The sequence below is a fragment of the Nyctereutes procyonoides genome, unplaced genomic scaffold (assembly GCF_905146905.1).
Source record: "Nyctereutes procyonoides isolate TBG_1078 unplaced genomic scaffold, NYPRO_anot_genome, whole genome shotgun sequence".
Taxonomy (NCBI): domain Eukaryota; kingdom Metazoa; phylum Chordata; class Mammalia; order Carnivora; family Canidae; genus Nyctereutes; species Nyctereutes procyonoides.
The window spans coordinates 51,543,648-51,564,825 of NW_026575146.1; the positions used below are offsets into that span (position 1 = coordinate 51,543,648).

A 21,178-nucleotide genomic window follows, 5' to 3' on the forward strand; every position below is an offset into this window, starting at 1 on the left:
AACTAATCCAACGTAAATTTGGTATAATACACAGGGGGGTAGGGGTGAGTTAGATGAAGAAATTAATTTCTGCTATTTCTGTAAATAAAATTATGCAGACCAGCACTAAACTATTTCATTCAAAAGTGGAATCTTGCCAAAATTTGGATTGTCCTGTTGGTAGGATTTCACACAACAGATCTGAATATTTTAGCATACTGAATGGACCAGAGACGCTGAAGGAAGTTAAATGATTTTTTTTAATGGTATGAACTTCAGGTGATGATATACCCATGCAGGTTTATCAACTGTAACATATGTGGTATGGGATGCCTTTAGTCGGGGAGGCTGTGCATGTCAGGAGATCAGGGGATGGGAATGCTCTGTACTTTCCACTCAGTTTTTCTGTGAACCCAAAACTGCTCTAAACTAGAAACTATATGAACTAAAAAAAAGTAAGAAGATAGGCTTTGGAACAAGACAGGGTATCTTTGCTACAGGATAGCAAAAGAGAACCTAGAGTCTCAAAAACGAGAGCAAATGAGTGATTGTCCCAGGCTAGGTTCCAGAATTACATAGCACCTACACTATATTCTCAAATGGCAATATTAGTAATGTTGAGATGTCAGTGAGTCATTATACTTGCTCCCTTCTAAAAGTCAGGCTTGGCCATGTGATTTGTGTGGGCCAATGAAATAGTCATTAAAATGAGGTGTCTCGCTACTGAATAGAAAAATTAAAAGCCCTGTGTGGCTCTTGTTCTCATGTCTTTGCTTCCCTGGCCAGCAATGTCCCAGACGGACCCTATTTTGCTAGTCTAGGACTCGGCAGTAAGGGTCACTTACAAGAGCAGAGCCCTCTACCAACCCACATTGGGCATGTCGAGTACACAAGAAGTAAACTTTTCCCTTTGGAAGCCACTAAGATTTGGAGGTTCTGTTTAAATGCTGCACAAACTAGTTTGTCCTCAGACACAATTCCGTACAATTTAAGACCTAGACTAGCCTAAAGCCACATATATTTTTGCATATATGTATATATACATATAAACATATATATGTGTGTGTGTATACCTGCATGCACTAGTCTGTACACATATATATGTACACATGTATGTATGTGCATCTGTAATAAATAAATTTCAGATTTTCAAAATAAATATCACATGGGAATTTTGAACAAATGGCTCAAGAACTATAACCTAGGAAAACAGATCCATACACATTGATATCTGAACCCTAATGCTCATTCTGTCTTTGCTTGTGACTCACTAATCAGCTTGGCTTACTAAGTCCCTTACCCAGACTTGATTCCATCATCTGTCAGTTAAAGATCATTATAATATCCTAGCCTTATAAAGTGCTTTTCTTCCAAGAAGATCAAAGCAAATGAAAGCTTCTTTTATTGAGCTCTCCTTATTACTCCAGTGACATGGTACATGTCAGGTAAATTATTCACATTTGATCAACCAAGAAAATGAGGTAGCAGACGGTGACAACACTAGTGAAAGGTTACACAAAGGACAGCATTAGAGCAACATCCAAACCCATCTTCTCTCTCACTGTGTTCTCTGCTGCCTCTATACCCTACTATGATAGTTATGTGTGTTCATCATGGTAAAATATGATCACAAAAACCTATGCTATCCATTTTTAAATTAAGTGTATAATATAAAGGTTTATGGTCATATCAGCAAATTTCATGACAAAATGGATTTTACTTATAAAGTTTAGCTTTACTGGCATCAGTGTAAATAACCTCCACTAATTAGAAACCTCTAAAGCAGTAACTTAATGTCTCCAGTCAGTAACCAATGGAATTGAGTGCAAACTTCCCATACTCTTCTGTTTCTGTATGGCCAAAGTCAAGTATCAGTTACTCATACCTCATAAAATAGTAGCTTACCACGTGTGAGTCCCCTTATGCAGGGGAGCTTACTGCACTTAGAATACACACTCCCACACCTTGCCCACCACAATACATTCCTACTCCTTCACTAACTTCCTGGGGTTTAGGAAAAGACGATCTGTACAAAGGGTTGATCTGAAGATGAATAATAGTTCTTTTGCTTCTGAAACTCTCCTAAGTGTGTGATTATCTCTGCACTCAAAATAAATACACCATCACTTTCTAATGTCCTTTTCGGACTACCAAGAAGTAAGACTTGACCAGTATCTAAAGGATGAATACACAGAAAGCGATAGTGCAGGGCTAGTGGAGAGATTTTGATAATAGTTCTGCTCATGGGAGAAGGAGGGAGATGTGTAGATATTTAAGAATTTCACCATGAACAATAGTGGACTAAATAGTTGCAAAATGGTAAGTGAAACCAATCAGTCCAGTCATTACAACAGCTTTTCTGATAATGAAATGAATTTCTAGGCCAATCTGTTGACTTAGCTATGAAAGGACAAGAAACAGACATGCAGCATATGTCTGCACAAATGGCACCTGCCAGGCCTGAGGGATTTGTGACACTCTGTGTAAAAGCCAGGGAGTTTTAAAACCAATATTAGGTGATGGCTTCTCATTGTTCTGGGCGCAATGTTCCGCCATTTTCTGCTATGACAGTACAATCCCCTCCAGAAAATGAAAGATCCAGAACTCACAGAAGCTGCTCCCTTTACTCTCTCTGCCGGTGGACATATGTTGGGCCACCTTGGCTTTCTTCCCTGCTCGGAGAATGAAAGGTACATTTCACTCTTTAATGATTCTCTGGGTGCATGAGCCATAACTTGCAAAATTTAAAAAGCAAGAGGATGGGAATTGAATTTTTAAACATACCTGATAATTGAGAATATAATATTTTTATAGCTTTTCCTTCATATGTATTGACCTAGTGAGGCACAGGAAATGGACAGCCCCCAAGGCAGGATGATGGGGCCTCTGGCTATGGTCTTTATATTACTGAAGCAAGATCATTTTAGCATTTGCAGAGAGGTCCAGTACTGCAATGGTTTAATAATTCAATCCAGCTACAGTTGAAGGATTTAAGTGATAGGGATAGGCTTGTGCAAAACTTGAACGGAGTTACTGGTCCCTGTTTATAGGACAATGGTGTGGTCAGTGGCACAGTGGTATGTTAAACATGTGTGGGTAGGATAAAGAAGCTCAATTGCAACTGCTTGTGTGTTGGGTGTTCTTAGTTAAGAGTGACAGATTTCCAAGACTACCTGGTCCCCAGATGAATCACATGCTATGGTTCAATTTTTAAACTCAAAAACAGTTCTACTGTATCAGCTCGTCTTAACCTGACAAGCTTTACAGTGAAAATGCTTTCATTTAATAAAAGATATGACAATCCTTTGTACATCAAATGACATAATTCTGATGTGCAAATGGCCTGTGAGGCAAGCTACGAAATAAAGATCGTATTTTTAGCTTGACCATCCTAAAACATGTGTTTCATCTCTATGAACTACCGGATTTGGTAAGATATTATTTTTAAAAGTCGCAACAAGTTGTACTCTAAATATACTCAATAATGACAAAAGAAATTCAGTTCCTCAGAAGGGTCTTACATTAATTTATTTCACACTTTACATGTGATTATGGGATCATTAATGTTTTACTGTTAGACCCTGGTGTCAGAAGATACAAAAGTATAAAAAGTCTTCAAATAATCTACTAAGTAGAAATAGTCTCCCAGTATTTGATAAAGGAATGCTCTGCAAAACAGGCAGATGTCTTTGAGGACCAAGAGTTAAGATATGAAAAAATATATATGTATATATACTATATTTATATAGTACTATAATTACATAATATTATATAACATATATAATTATATATAACATATGTTATATAACTATATTATATAAATATAGTATATGAAAAAATATAGTATATAAATATTCCAAGACATATAAACAATATATATTATATATGTTATATACTATATATTATATATGTTTTTTAGCTTTTCCTAGCAATCTACTTTGCAAAGGCAATTGTTGAGTTAGACCAGACCGTGGACTTCTCTGACACCAGGCTACTGTGCTTTATGCAATAATGATCACTGACGCTTTTCTACAAGTGATATGCTGTCCACCAGCTGACCTACCAGATCATGCCTTGGTTGAAGATCAGAGCAAGGACGTTGCCGCTGATGTCAAATTCAGTGTATGAGGGCTACAGGAGACACAGACATTCACTGGATTAGCATATCAACTGGTGAAAATTGAAAGACAAGTGTTTCATGTTTCTGCATGTATGGTGAGGCTCTCAACTGCTTCCTTACAGCAACAATAGCAGAGTAATTGATATAATAAATAATCAGCAATAAATAAAATAATAAAGCACCCTTTATAACACAGTAAGTCTCATTTTCTAAAGCAGCCATTCAATGTTACGAAAATGTGGACCAGCGGGCTCTCTCTCCTACATGGCTGAGGAAAGGAAAAATTGGAGCAACGTTTTAGAAAAACGATTTGGCCATATATATGAAAAGCTTAAAAAATCTCATTCTCTTTAACCCTGTAAGTCTACTTCTAGGAATTTGTTTTAACAAATTGATCTTAAATTCTGACAAATTTTAACAGAGATGAAACCATCTACATATCCAATATTGGTTAAGTAAATATAGTATATCTATACTGTAATATGGATTGCACCTAATTACAATCACTGTTTGAAGAATATTTATATACACAGAGAAAACTAGCAGTTAATATTAAATGACAAAGATATAAAATTACACATTCATTATTTGTATCCACTGAATATGAAATCACACATAAGGAAAAGACCTGAAAATGACCAACAAAATTAATATGTCTTATAGGTAGGTGATAAATTATGACTTTTGTTTCCTTCCTTAAGTTTGCATATTTTAAAACTTTTCTCCAGAAATGTGAATTTCTTTTACAATAAAATAAATATAGAGAAATAGAAGTTTAAGAAGTTTTTTAATTCAATATCCAGTGTTTGTCTCCTAGGTAATACCATCCCGCTTAGGGCAGCAACACTGGGCTGTTTTTTGTGCAGAGTGCCCACCAATAGGAACTGAGGTGGGATCTCCCAGGGTGGCCTGTCCAAAAGCTTTCTGGTGACACATCAGGCAGCCTAGAAGGAAAGCTTCTATCAATGGGAGTAATAGGAAACCAACTGGTAGGTAATAAGAGAAAAGGAAAAAAGCTAAAAAACGTGAATTAAGACCACCAAGAAGACCATGAAAGAAAGACCAAAAGAGTGGCAGGTCCCTAATCCTGTCCTAGATCTTGGCCTCTGCAGGTGTGGCTTCAGACCATATGTATCCCCATAATAACTCCCTCCCAATACACACATACATACACACACAGAGCATAGCACATGCACACACACTTAAACCTGCATACTCATTGTGTGATGGATCTCAACTGTTCTCAAACCCAAGAAACATCCCCTCTCAAAAAAATATCTGTAAGAAGATGGAACAGTTCCCTGGCTTGGAACCCCAACAAAACCTTCACAGCTTTTGGATTCTTTGCCTCAAGAGTTCTTGAAGTCATTTTTTCTCCAAAAGGCAGCAGTACTTTTGGGAAAGGTATGGATCATATGCCTTGTAACAGATTCAGGGCATAAACAGAAAGAATGGTTAAATAACAAGATAAAATGATAAGACAATATGTAATGAAATAATACACAGCCCTGTTATAATAAGCAGGACAAAGATGACCTGGATTGTATAAACAAGGTTTTGCTGGTTCTCAGATTATCTAGAAGCATAACATTCACAAGACGTGAGGAGGTTAGGTTGATAGTTTTTGTTCTAAAAATCCACAATGAAAGCAGTGTGCTAGTTCCTCATGGAGAAACATAAACTGCTTCTAATCTCTAGAAACATTAATTCTGAGTCTTTCTCTCTCCCCAGGAGGGCTTTGCTCTGGACCACCCATTTTCTCCACGCTGATGCCTTTTAAGCTCACAGAACATATATGACAAATGCTCAGTTGGGTGGCCTGTGCCATCTGTGGCCTTGGAACAACTGTGTGTCAGTTCAAGAATCAAACCTTCATCTTTGGCCTCTTTGAAATGGTGCCATGATTTAACCCACCAAACTATGTAAAAATTTTTTAAAAATCAACCTTTTAGAAGTATATTCTCTTTGCCCTCATGAACATATAACCTTCTTCAAAACCACTGGAGATATTTTTATAACTAGGTTTCTAGAAAAACACAAAAGATACTGGGAAGCCTCATTCGCATACAGTGTTTGCAGCAGGGACAACAGAAGGAATGTCATTTTTGATGCACAAATTCACCCGATGAAGAAAATGGGTATAAGGCATTCCCAGTGTACCAAATGGGTTTGTGGTCCAAACACTTGTCTGGGATTCACACCTGAGTATTAAACTTTGCCTTGCCACGTCCTAGTTGGATGAGCTGGGCTAGCTGCTTATCTTGTCAGGCCTCAGTTTCCTCACAGATAAAACTGATGAAATGAACTAGGCCAGTCAGTGGTTGTCACACTATGGCCCATGTGCCAAATCTGGACCGCCACCTGTTTTTGTAAACAAAGAATTACTAGCAAATAGCTGCATTCATTTGTTGATTTGTTATTTGTGGCTCTTTGGCACTTAAATAGGAAAGTTTAAAAGTTTGCACAGTGACCAAATGGCCACCTGAAAGCAAAACCCCGAGTTTTCTACTCTTCTCACAGTATTTCTGACACAGATGTGTGGGTTTCAACCTCCATACCAAACAATGCCCAAGTTACCTGTGGACCTAAGCTGGATGCCCTACTGCTTAACTCTGTTCTGATACTGACTGTCCAGAGTAAGAGCAGACTCTACAGGCTAAGGACTCGGTTCCCCAAGACTGCTCTCCAAACCCCATAGGTCAGGGAGTTTTATGGAGACTTCTTCAGTAAGCATAATCAATTATTAACTCATTCTCTAGCCCCTCTTCCCTCCCCAGAGGATGGGGCTGAAAGTTTCAAGCTTCTAATAACAGCCTGCTCTTTTTGGTGACCATCCCCCATCCTGACGCTACCCAGGAGTCACCAGGCATTGCCTCATTAGAGTAAGCAATGTTCCTATCACCCAGGAAAACCCAAGGAATGTAGGGGCTCTGCATCAGGAACCAGGGTCAAAGACCAAATATTGTAACAAAATATGATCCTAGCACCTATATTGCTCAGAGAATTAGAAAAAGGTTTAGAAGTGCTGGCCAGGAGCTGGAAATAAGAGACCAAAATATATATTTCTTGTTATATCATAATATCACACCTGCAGAAGTGAAACTGCTTACTACCCAGCCCTTTACAGAGAAAGTCTGGCAACTTCTGAACTAGATCATTTCTAAGATGCTTTTCTAATCTGAGATCTGTAATTGGTTGAAAAATCAGACCCAGTTATTAAAGAATTGCTTCTCTGTAAACACTTTAGAAATGGAACTGAACGCTGTATGAGTTAAACTCAGAAAATCTCACTCTAAACATCAAACGAAAGTAGAAAGGCAAACACAGACACACACACACACACACACACACACACACAAATTCAATGCTCCTTCTTTTAGAGTTGGATTTAATAAAAACATGAGATTATATTGCATTTTAAAGTTTTAAAAGCGATGCTTTAGTAATACAAGTGTAAATCATTTTGTAATATGTTTGCTTAATAGCCTCTAAAACATAAAAAGCTTAAAGGTAAATGAGGCTTGGGGAGAAATAGGTTTTCTTGAAACCTGAGAAATGAAATTATTCAAATGAGATGCTTATAACAAAGTCACTAAGGGTCGCTCATCCCTAATAAGCTATTTAGGCCCCAGCCAAAGAAGATCTCATTTGGATTTAGGCTGAGGTCTATAATAACTTTATAATAATCAAGGGATTGAAAATTATCTTATTTTATTTCTGGATCTTGTGGTGGGTGAGAGTCAGTCATCTATCCATAGGGAAGACAGATGGTTGGCATTGGACTGAAGTGCCTAGGAAAACCCATCCTCTCTGTAAGTTTCATCATTTGAGAAAGATCATTTACCTGTGGCTATCATGAAATATCTCAGAGAGAATTCTATCATTACAACATCCTGTCTGATGTACGAATCTCACTTCTCACACCTAAAATCACTCTGGATCAATGGTTCTTATGCATGGTCCCCAGACCAAAAGCAGCAGCACCACCTGGGAACTAGTTAGGAAAGTAAATTCTCCAGAACCTGTCCCAGCTTTGGTGGAATCAGAAACATTGTGTTTTCACATGCCTTTGGGGGATTCTGGTATACCCTCAAATTTGAGACCTACTGATCTAGGACAAGTCCTAGCCTCATCTACTAGGATGACCCACCCCTTGTTGCTGCAGACAGACTCCAACCAATATTCAAGTGGAATTTCAAATCCAGACTGTGCTGTCCCCTTCCTCATGCAGTCAACCCTTCATGAGATACTCAAGATTTCCTACTGACCCTTTAGCATGACATCATCCTGGACTGCTAAATAATGTCTCATTCGCAGCCAGAGAACACCTATTTATTTCTATTTCTCTATCACAATCCCTCCTGTAACTCCATTATTGCAAGTGACCTGTCTAATCTTGGGAGTGCTTTGAGTTACAAATGCCACATATTGGCTCATGAATCATGATTTGACAGAGTCCTTGAAATTTCTAGGGTTAAGCGTTAACGGTGAAAATTCAACATGACTGAAATCTGGTTTATAGCTTTGAAGTCGATTAGATAGGAGTGTGAGTCCTATCTCCACCACTGACCAGCTATCTGTCTTTAAGCAAATTATTAAACATCGCTTAAGCCTGTAAGGTAGGAAAAAATCTACCTCATAGTGTTGCTGCTATGACTAGATGGAATAATATATGCAAAGTATTTTGTAGAAGTTCTCACATATAATAAATACTACATGAAAGTATACAATATAATATAACATAGAATCTAGTCTTATGGTCTGTTAGTCATAGGGCTCTTGTTTAGGGATAATCTTGAACCCTTTCATCAGATCTCAGGGAAATCTCTTCTATTTTCCATTTATATAAATCTTAAAAAGACCACCTCAAAAATATAACTTTAAAATAAGATGGTGAGGTTTTAATTTGTTTCAACATATTCTACCCCATGCTATGTACTCAATTCTATTTCTTCTTAGATATCTGTTACCTATTTTTAATTTTTTTTTCATGATTTTATTTGTTTGTTTGAGAGAAAGAGACAGAGAGCATGAGCAGGGAAAGGAGGAGAGAGAGAGAGAGAGAGAGAGAGAGAGAGACAGGCAAGCTCCCTGCTGAACAGGAAGCCCAATGTGGGGCTCCATCTCAGGGCCCCCAGATCATGACCTGAGTCAAAGGCAGATGCTTACCCAACTGAGCCACCCAAGAGCCCCTGCTACTTATTTTATTAATAAATGGCAAAGACAGTAACAACACAATTAAGCTGAAAGTTAAGACATTCTGTGTTGAGCTAGCTACTGCAGGAAACCCGGAGTTTCCAAGAGGTTTTAGGACAGTCATGCTGAATCTGGGTGCTTAAAATTCCTCCTGGGAGCAACGATTCCACTTTCTATGAGTCAGTGAACATTTAAGAAACATTGAGAACTGTCTGCTATGCTTGGAGAAGCCTTAGGAAAGATTAACTTACATTACATGGTCTAACAGCCTGCTCCTAGCCATCAGGAGGTTTATCCATCTTTATAGGTTTATTATGATAATACTTTAGCCATAAATTTATAACTGCAAAAATATATAGGGTCACTTCTAATATAATTTACTCTAATACAATCTGTATATAATTCAGCATTTTTAACATAATGGCTGTGTCCAGAAAAATACTTCATTTCCCTTGTTTAGTCCCTGGCTACACAAACTGAAGCAGCCCACTTCAAAACACAAGCCTTCAATTTTTCAGATGTGAAATAAAGGATGTATGCTTGATTATGTCAAAATTCCACTGAACTCTGATGCCAGAGTCGGCAAAATTTAGTTTTTACAGAAGCTGTTGTAATAAAAGTGAATGGATTTTATTTTAAAGGTATGTTCTCTGGGACTGAGTAATTCAACTTAGAGAAATTTCTCATAAGGAAATAATCTGTGGGGGTGTCTGGGTGGCTCAGTCCGCTAAGCATCTGCCTTCAGTTCAGGTCATGATCTCAGGGTCCTGGGATCGAGCACTACATCAGACTCTGCTCAGTAGGAAGTCTGCTTCTCCCTCTCCCTCTGCTGCTCCCCCTGCTTGTGTTCTCTCTCTCAAATAAATAAATAAAATCTTTATTTTAAAAAAGGAAATTATCTGTGCATACTGTAACTTATCTGTGAAGATATTCAACCATGTGCATATAAATAAATGTAAGTGCAACATTTATTATAATAATTAAAAATTAGATGTTTTACTGATAGCCAATAAAAATTAAATAATTATAGTTTGTTCATTTATAGAATATCGCACAGTCATTTAAAACTATCATAAATGGGGAACCCTGGGTGGCGCAGCGGTTTAGCGCCTGCCTTTGGCCCAGGGCGCGATCCTGGAGACCCGGGATCGAATCCCACGTCGGGCTCCCGGTGCATGGAGCCTGAGCCTGCTTCTCCCTCTGCCTGTGTCTCTGCCTTGCCTCTCTCTATCTCTGTGACTATCATAAATAAATAAAAAGTTAAAAAAATTAAAAATAAATAAATAAAACTATCATAAATGAATAGTTAACATAGGGAAATGGTCACAGAGGAAAAAAATTAGGTAACCAGCTATTAAATATATATACTTTTTAATAAAAAATTTATAAAAATATGTATATTATAAAAATCCATAGTACTTTATTATTTACATATAAATAAACACTAATATTCTATGACTCAAGTAATCCAAATAAGTAATGCTTACTTAATGGTGAGATTGCCTGTGATTTTTATTTCCATGTTTAGCTTACACTAGATTTTCTAGATTTTCTATAATGAACCACTATTATTTTTGGAACTCAAAAAGAATTTTTTGGGGGTGTGGAAATGCACACATCTTTCTCTTTGATTCTTGAAAGACATCTCAAAAGTATCTTCTCTGTCTTCTTTACTTCATGACAGGTACTCTATGGATATATTTTCAATTAGGGTATCCAGGAGAATATTAGAGAAACATTCTCATCAGCCTCTTACCCTCTATGACAGCCCCAGCTGAGATTTCTGCAACTCTGCCTGCACTGCCCATACTTTGCACCTGCTGGGCCCCATCTTACATTGGTCCCTCCACTGAGAATCCTTGCTTCCACTGGATCTTTGAAATTCTGTTCCTTTCCCCGAGACTAGCTCAAGTGCCTCTTCCTCTAGCATGTTTTTGAGTCTTTGCATTTCTGATCTGTCTCTGTCTTTCTCTCTATCACTTTCTCCCTCTCATCTTCCCTCCCTCCCTCCACCCCCAAAGTCATGTAGTGCTGGTTCCTCCTACAGCATTTACATTTTCTGCTCTTCATTGATAAGGAGAGAGCTTACAGGATTAAATGGTTGTAAAGAGTGTGAGGAATTAGTGGATGAATATTCCATCTGTACAGGGCAGTGGATTCTCACTCCAGCCAATCACTCCCAGGTGGGGATATGGATTGAATGTTGCCAGCCCTTCCAATATGTCAAGAAAAGCAAGAAATCCATATTTTTTAAAATGTAAAACTTCCAGTTTTAAAATAGGAGCTTATTAAAAAAACCAAAACAAACAAATGAAAACACTTTGCAGACAAAGAAAATACATGCTGAATCTAGACAGTGAGCCCAAGTTTGCAACATCTCCTTAAGCTTACATCTTTTACATCTCTGAATCCCCTTATCACCTGGCACAGAGGTTTGCTCACACTGATTCACACCTAGTAGGTACTCAACTGTGTCAGCTCTCTAACTGATGGGCCAATGATAATAGGATCAGCATCAAAGATGCACCACCTACCCTTTACTGTTCAAAATTTGTTTTTGATGCTGTGTTTCTTTCTGAGGAGCCTTCCAAAAGTCACATGGAAGAAAATTCTCTGTGACCTAAAACAAGAACTTGTCTATTTTCCTGTACTTTGTACTAACCCAAGAGCACTGTCAGCACTCAATAAATAATAAATTACAGTCATTTAATTACAGCTTTTATGCATCCAGGTCATGTTTTATTGACTCCATATTTGAAGCAAAATTCTCTAGCACTTAGGAAGAAAGCAGTAAGGGATAAAAGGCAAGCATAAGCCAGGCAATAGCCTAAGAAAGATATGGCAATTTTTATGTCTGCCTCAGAAGAGCTGAATCAGACAAGGAAAATAGAAATGAAACCAAGCCAACTGCATACCTCATAGCAGGGAATGGGAAGGCACAATAACATCCTGGATCCATAGCATTACCTCACGGGCGCTCACCAAAGAGCATTACCTAACCACTTTTGGCTCATCCCACGGGCACTTTCAGTGAGGATGACAGAGATGACCTAATTAAAGGTACAATCTCAAAGTCAGATAGCCATGCTGAGGATCCAGCCCAGTGTCTTGAAAACATTTCTGAGCATAGGACCTGCCCAGAGACTTAGAGGGCATGGGGATGGGTTTACCACTGAAGCAGACGGTCAACAGATAATGCCTGCCATGTGACGAGCATAGTTGTCAGCATGGAGGTCAAGGCTTCTGTTTGCATAGTACTTTCATTCCAACAGAGGGAAGGGAGATAGATTTTAAGCACATCTTTAAAAGAAAATGTCAGATAGTTATACACCATATGAAGAAAATAAAGCAGGGCATTGAAGGGAGAGTCTGGTAGGCTACATTAGATGGTAAGGATGGAACAGAGCTCGAAGGAGGTGACATATTTAGCTGAGTCCTTGATGAGAAGGCATCAGCCAAGCCCAATTCTAGGAATCTGCACCCCTACACGGAATACCAGCTAGAACAGATGCAAGGATCGTCTTGTGTTTGAGCATAAGAAAGAGTTCCAACGTTTATGGACTTCACAAAGCAAGAACAAAAGCAACAGTGGTAGATGATGAGCTCAGAAAGAAAGAAAGGAAAAACAAAAAACAAAAAACCTCCAGATCCTATAAGGCCTTAGAAGGGGATTTGGGATTCATTCTAAGTACTTATAAGCCATTGGAGGATTTTAAGCAAAAGATTACAGTCCACCCTTCAGGTCCTAGTTCCCACGATGACTGTTAGTGATGCAAAAGAAGGACAGTGATCACCTGGGAATGGGGGAGACTGAAGAGTGATATGTGTTCTGTTGTCTCACTTGAACTTTGTGGGGTAGGGGAGGGAACAGAGGTTGTGCACAGAGGCTGAACTGGGTATGAAATCAACGCCAGTGTGGTTCAGAAAAACCTGTGTCCTTGCTGTGGGAAAGGAAGTCAACTTGCTCAAGTTCAGGTCCACCTTTCAGCACCCTGGGCCTTCCTCAAAACTTCCACAGCTCCCTGATTGTCTCTCCATTGAGCTCTTCTCAGCCTGTGAGCTCTATGAAACAAGCACCCTATTTACTGGATCCATTTATTGCCCAATGCACTGCACAGTTAACTGTCTGGGAGTCTGTTTAGTAGAATTCAAAGGAATTCATAGAGTGTGCAGTTGATACTACCCATCTTGCCCAGCTTCTAGAAGTGTCAGCAAGCTTCATGTGGAGGGGGCTGGCTATGGGTCCCAGCTTGACAGAGTTCACCATATTCGTGGACAAGTTGAGGTCCACTGCTTTAATTCACTTTACTAGAAAATCATAAACTGTGATGCTCAAGTCTGACACCTGGTCTTCATTTATTAACATTTAACAGGTGCTCCCACCTCCTAATTTTTTCTTCTGGCATAGGGTGTACAAATGATAAACCACAAAGGGATAATCTGACAAGAGAAAAATGAGTATTATACTTACATATCCATATTCCAAATCCCAGCACCAGCAATAATTGCAAAACCTCACAAAACATGCCCGGAGAAAATCCCCAATGAGGATCGTGACATAAGTGGTCAGAACATCAGAAACAGTCAGTCGCACAAATTCCTGTCAAGATATTATCCAGATTAAAGTGAGCATTTCTCCCTTCAAATGACCATAGCATTGAGACCAGGTTTGTTATGCCTCTGCATAGTATTAGCTTAGAAACAGCAAGTAATAGTTAAAAAACATAGTTAGGCACATCTAGCAAGTGAAGAATGTTTCACTCTTATTTTATTAGTCTAAAAGTAATTATCTCTACTTCCAAAACCACTGTATCAAAAGTCTCCTTACCGAGAAGCTTTTATAGGCATGACACGAGAAACAAAACCAGGAATATATTGACCACACGTAAGTTTAAAGCTTTAATCTGGCAAAAAGCAATATTTATAAAGTTAAAAAGATGAACTTTGAGAAACGGCATACGTGACACAGGATTAGTTTTCCTAATACACTAAAGATGTTTGTAATCAGTCTGACAATAGATGGGCAATCCAATAAGGAAAGAAAGTGGTAAATGGCACAAATATGAAATTTTCAGAAGGAAATATACAGTCAATTAAAATGTTGAAAAATAGGAACATACACTAGAAACCCTTGAGTTATATATTTTAAATGGGTGGAATGTGTGGTATGTGAATCATACCTCAGTAAACTTTAAAAAGTCCTAAAATGCTATGCTCTGATGAGAAATGGATTTTTTAAAATTTACAAAATAGGATATGTGTATGAACTCATTTATTGACAAAAAACTCATATATATATTATATATATATATATATAGGCATATATGTATACATATATGCATAGAAAGTTCTGGAAAACTATAAACTGGTTACCTCAGTGGTGTGGACTTAAATTTATGTGCAAAAGGGTATGTTCTGTGGATTAGAGGGACAGTTCACTATTTCCTTGTGGAACCCCTATGACAATAAGTTATAAATATAGGAATAGACACACAATTATAAATGTTCATTATGATCCTCTGCTTTTCCTTTTCTTTTCCTTCTCAATAATTTATGTCCTAAGATTACAGACACTGAATATCTAATAATAAATTTTTTTTGCCAGAAATACTAGTGTTCTTCTATAATTTCTGAAGTCTTTTGGTCTCTATTTTGAGCTACCTATATAATCCCCCCTCCAAAATAACTAAAATAAATTAAAAAAATTTTCTAATGGGGCAAAGGGCCATTTGACTAGCAGTCATTAGGTTGATTTCCAGCCTCATACTTAAGAGCAACACTTCCTAAACACCAGATCATTGTCTACCACCTCCATGGTTCTTTTTTTCTTTTTTAGTACACCTCCATGATTCTTGATCTGTCCAAGTACCGTATGAAATATAATTTATCTCATATTTATTTTAACTTTAACATACCTTATTCTTAAAAGATAACTGTTACTATTATAATCTGTCATAAATAGTAGGTAACTAAAACATAAATATAACCCAAACAAAAAATATTATATTAAAACCTTAAAAATACAAATTTTAAAACTTAATATTAATTTTTGCCAATAGTAATGCCTGTGACAAGGGCTTATAAGCTGGCAGTATATTTTGGGAAGTGGTGTCAAAGAAAGGGAGAGGAGGTTGGGAAGAATGAAACAGAAGGAAGGAAAGCTTTTGCCCAAGAGCTTATTAAAATCTGTCAGTGCAGGAGCAAGTGAGTCTTCTTCTGGGACCCACCTGGAAATCGAGAAGCTGTATAGAATAAGCCTCAGAATTGTCCATGCTGGTGAGAGAAGAGGGACATATCGACCCATCAGGAACCATTCCCATTAGTCAAGGATGTCCCCAAGTGTATTAACACCCCTACTTGATGACAACAGAGAAACTTTGAAGGTCTGATGGGGAGTATGCATACAGCTCAGCTGAGATGCTGTCAGGTAACAGCTGCTTGCAGTGGCTTGCTACAGAACAGATGGAGTAAAAGGTGGGCCAAGAGAGTGTAACGTTCCTGCATAATCTGAAAGCTTCTATACAATCGGACTCCTGTCTAGCTCCCCCTATTCCTCTAGTATTGTTCATCCCTCTTTCTCACTCCAGGCCCATTGGATTTCATTCAGATCCTCATCTTCCATACTTCTGGTCATAGGGCCTTTGCATGGGACTTCACTCCACTGAATCATTGTAACTTCACCTCTTGACTCAGTTTATGCCAATGAATACACACCACTGACTTAGGAAAGTCTTCCTCACCTCACTGACAAGGGTGAGCTTCCCTAAAAAATTCTCAGATTCCATCCATATCATTCTTGTAGTACTTTGTTATCATTATAAATTTGCAAATTTTGCATAATTAATTAATGGCTTTGTTCCCCTCCTCTCTTCAAAAAATTGAAGGTTTCACAAACGTGAGGGAACCAGTCCACCTTTGGGCCCCCTGTACCTCTAGTATCCAGCATGCCACCTGGCTCTCGGCTTGCACTCGGTAAATATGGAATAAATGATTGAATGAGAGCAAACTCCTGCAGTTATTTCTGGCTATAATTTTTCTCTTCCTATTCTTGTTTTTTTTCATTCCCCAGGCAATTTGAGTTCAGATTCTAATAACTAGTATCAATTAGAGGTAGGCGATGAGGGATATTTTTTGGCTTCCATCACCATGTCATGAGGACTTTTACAGGTAAGAGAAAATTTCAGAGCCATTTTAAAGTCCTCCACATCTTCCTAAACTTCTTCATCCCACTGGTTGAAATCCTTTTTTTTTTCAAGCAGTGTTCTGTCATATAAAATGCCAGAAAAGGATTCAAGCATTATACCAAAACATAAGATTTATTCACAAAATCATAGAAAGAATACAATGATTTATAGGAAAGAGAATCCCCCAAAAAGTGGCCCAGGCCACCTCAGGGGCACCAATACAAATCCCTAGCAGGCTAGTCAGGATGAAAGCATAGTCTCCACACAGGTCTCCTGTTGAGCACCACACCCCACACCTCAGAGCTTCCTATTCATGGCAGTTAGTTAAAGTGTCTTGGCAACTTTGATCAGTAAACCTAAGAGTCATTAGCAGGAAAGAAGAACATGACAGTCAAGGGGCATCACAAAGGACCACCAGACTCTAGATGTTCCATGGCAGGAATTTGGAGAGTATGTGCTAATGCTCATTATGTTTCTAAAAACAATTCAGCACTATAGACCAGGATGCAAACTCTAATCAGACTATGTGGGTTAAATTTGGGCTCCTGCCACCGACTTCCTTTAAAAGCTGAGCAAATTATTTTAGCTTTTTAGGTCACAGCCCCCTCATCCAGAAAAACAAAGATAGTAATATAACTTATCTCAAAGAGTAATTTAAAAATTCAAGGAAACAGCACCGGGCACTTTATAGGCATCCAATAAATGTTAGCCATTGTTGTTCTGTTCAGTTGTTGGCTGCTTTCTCCTTCCCCATAATACACACCTCAGTATATAGGTTTATATAGCAATCTCCCAAGGGTGGCTTCCCTGCCTACCTCTCAAATGCCATCGGAGATGGGACTAAGGGGCTACATCTTGAGGTTCTATAGAGGGATAAAGGAACTGCCAAATTATCTTATATTCAGACGGAGAGGTTTGAATCATCCTTGAAGACACAAAGCAGAGGGCATCCATGGAGGAGTAAAGGAAACTTCTGGAATATTCTTAGGGAACAATGAATGAGTGTAATTTCTCCAACATTACATGCAAAGCAAATGCCTTTACTGTTTCTCCTAGAGTCACTTTTTTTTTTAAGGTTTTATTTATTTGAAAGAGATAGCATATATGAGTTGGGGGACGGGCAGAGGGTGAGAGAGAGAATCTCAAGCAGACTCTGCCTGAGCACAGAGAAAGACTCGGAGCTTGATCTGGCGACCCTGAGGTCATGACCTGAGCTGAAATCAAGAGTTGAATGCTTAACTGACTGAGCCACGCATGTACCCTTGGAGTCAGTTTTTTTTTTTAAATGGTTAGATGAAATGTTTCTAGGTGATGGATATAGATATTGATTTCTTAAAGACCAGACTTTCCAGTACTCAGGATACTTCGTCCCCATGGACTCTACAACTCCCTCATCAACATTCTGTTCAAAACCACACCTCTGGGCCAGCTCCTGCAGACTTTCCCACAAGTATTGAATGCTCCTTCAGGGAAAGGGAGATGAAACAGACAGGGGTGGGGGGCAGTGAAGAAAGATGATGAAGCAAGTAAAAGCACTGAAGATGGGATTTTCTTTAAAGGACAAGACAAACAGCAAAATCCCAAGAAGAATCAAATAAGTGACCTTCCTTTTATTTTAAATCTGTATATGCCAGACCAACACAGAAGCTTCTGCGTAATTGGAGACAAGACATAACTATCCTCCTGGATTGCATTGGCATTCTTATCTAATAAATCACTTCCTTTTCCTCAGAAGTAGCAGCCTCAATTTTACTCTTTATAGTCTTCTCTATCAAGATTGCTGAAGATTTCTTAGCCCACCTGCCAGTCTGCATTCTAGGATATATAGAAGAGAACATCTCAAACTTTTTTGAATTTTTGAAAAAAACTTTTTTTCCCTAGTTTTTCATTTCTTTCAAGTTAAGCTGAAGACTCAAGGAGTAGCCTAGATGTGATAAGTTGTAGAAAGCACCATGACCAGACATCACTTCAGGGATGCTTGAAACCCAGAAGAACACTATGTACTCTGGTGTATTCATTTCCTGTTGCTGTTATAACAAATTACCACAGGGCATCTGGGTGGTTCAGTCAGTTAAGCATCTGCCTTCTGCTCAGGTCATGATCTCAGGGTCCTGGGATGGAGTCCTGCATTAGGCTCCCTGATCAGCGGGAGTCTACTTCTCCCTCTCCCTTCTGCTCCTTCCTCTGCTCATACTCATGCTCTCTCTGTCTAAAATAAATAAAATCTAAAAAAATCCTGAAAACCAAAAAAACTACCACAAACTTCATGGCTTAAGACAACATAAATTTATTTTCTTAGACTTTTGGAGGTCAGAAATCTAAAATTAAGGTGTAGGCATCAGGGAGGAATCTGTGTCCCCACCTTTTCGAGCTTATGGAGGTTGCCTGCACTCCTGGGCTCACAGCCCCTTCTTATCCATCTAAAAAGCATATCTCTCCAAACTGGTTCCACTGTCTCAGCTAGTTTTTCTGACTTTGACTGTTTTGTCCCTACTTGTGATTTCATTATGTCCATCCACATAATTGAGGATAATTTTCCTTGTCCAAAACCCTTCACTTAATCACATCAGCAAAGACCATTTTACCATGTAAGGTAACATAGTCAGAGAGATTCCAAGGATTAGGACATGGACATCTTTGAAGGGCCATTACCCCATCTACTCACACCTTGGATCAGCACACCTCTCTCCTAAGTAAAGGCAGCCTTCATATCATATCATTCATCATATCATATCATATCATATCATATCATATTTCATTTATTATTTCATATATAGTATGTTCTATGAACATGTATGGAATGTGCATGTCTGAAAATTGAGTGTTTAATAATATGTAACTGGAAATACAGGAGCTTATCTGACCCCTGATAGCTTAAAAATAAAGTGAAATAAAATCCTTAATCATACCACACATTTTGGACACAGTCTTCAATGATGTGTATCTAGCATCACATACATTTTTCTTATTCTTTTTCCACAATTAAAATCACAATTGATTGGCTTAAGTCTGGTGAGCATCTAATCGAGCATGAGGGCATCTAATGATATCTACAATTGTTTAAGTTACATCCATTTTACAAAACTAATACTTTCAATTTTTCCTTTTAGATTACAAAAAATAAGTAATAAGTACACAGCAAAAAATTATTCAAATAATTCCACAGTACCACATTTCTGCTGAAACTGAACTATATTGCCCAATAGGCAGGCAGATGCATGATGACATATTTAAAACTATCTATTCATCATCAATGAACCAAAGTCCAAAATCAGTTTATGAAATGCACGTTAGCAATGTCAGTTCTAATGAGATAAAATTAAAGGTTTTCTAAAGTAAAATTTGTATATGGTTGGAGATAGGAGACATGAAATAGCTTATTGCTATTGTTTTTGCTTAATTTGGTTCCCCTTGTTGGGCAGAAAGCCATACGAAACATTACCTCTTTTCTCTGGTAAAACACCAGTAGTCTTGGACTGGGGCCATTTACATAATCATCATGAAAACAACTAACCTAAAATAGTATTTCCTTTAACACTTAAGGGACAGTTATTTGACAAAAATTGACATTGTTGAAATTAGTATTAGTGTGTGCTCCCAAGAGAACCTATTTTTTTTGAGAACCTATTTTTTTTTAATGAAAACTGGTAATAATAGGTGGAGTTCCATTTAAATATTCACTGGAGCCTGTATCTAAATCTAGGTGCTTTATTATAACACAAATAGAAGATAAAGCTCTCCTCACACCATTTAAAAATATCCTCTCTTTAAACACAACTGTAAAAAAGGTATAAAAGTAGTAGTTACCTCAATAGATGGAATGAGGACCACGTGAGATAATATATATGAAATTCACAACCAGCACCTGGTAAATCTTCAATAAATCTTAGAGTTTTGTTTTTTTTATTAAGCAATAAAAAATAGGCCACATGTATGGAAGAAATCATTGATTCTACTCTTTTTGAATCCATTAATTGCCGTACACTTCTGTCTGTGATATTACCTGTCCCACCATGGTTTCCCAGCAGGGTCCTCGAGGCACATCTGCAGGATGCACAAAAAAAGGTGGTCCAGTGGTATTTCCAGTAAGTGATGCATTATAGGCCTTGATCATGTTGGCTTCCCAGAGGGTAATATTGGCCTTTACCAGTTTTTCCTCTTCAATCTAGAATGCAAAGTGATGGAAACAAAGATGGAGACATCACAGATTTCACAGGCGTTTCTAGCAACCTGGAGACTGGGAATGTAACAGCACATGGATGCCAAGAACAATCCAGATATAATACTTACCTTGTTGTTAATCTCATCCATCAAGGCAAGAATAAATACATATAAGTTGCCCAAAAGCAGAGCAAAAATGCGTCCCAGTAACCATTTCAGAGCGATGAGGGGATGGTAGTCTTCCAATTCAGCAAATAAATCAAAAAGTGTTGGACAGAACATCCCCAGGAGGGACATGACCATGTTCATCTACAAGGAGATACAAGGTATTAACTAAGTTAATGGTATCTGAAAAATAATTGCTTTCTTCCAGAACTTTGCAAGATTGCAGCTAGGTTTCCTTGATCTTTTGTAAGACTAAAGAAGAGTATCTCACATACTTCTAAAATTTGATTTTAATAAAACAACAAAAGAAAATATTCAACTCCCATTCCCAAGGTGTGCTTGTGTATGAACTTCTGTATGTGTCAGTAATAAC

At 38.1% G+C, this 21,178-nt stretch overlaps 1 protein-coding gene across 1 annotated transcript in view; it reads right to left on the minus strand.

Annotated features, from left to right (window-relative positions):
- Window positions 1-21,178, minus strand: part of TMC1 (transmembrane channel like 1) — a 117,454-nt gene that overhangs the window by 14,506 nt on the left and 81,770 nt on the right. Inside the window, exons 12-15 of the mRNA XM_055310166.1 lie at window positions 20,770-20,949; window positions 20,483-20,644; window positions 13,767-13,895; window positions 4,043-4,110 (exon numbers count right to left, since the gene is read on the minus strand). Coding sequence (XP_055166141.1) covers window positions 4,043-4,110; window positions 13,767-13,895; window positions 20,483-20,644; window positions 20,770-20,949 — 539 coding nt within the window. The remainder of the gene's footprint in view (window positions 1-4,042; window positions 4,111-13,766; window positions 13,896-20,482; window positions 20,645-20,769; window positions 20,950-21,178) is intronic.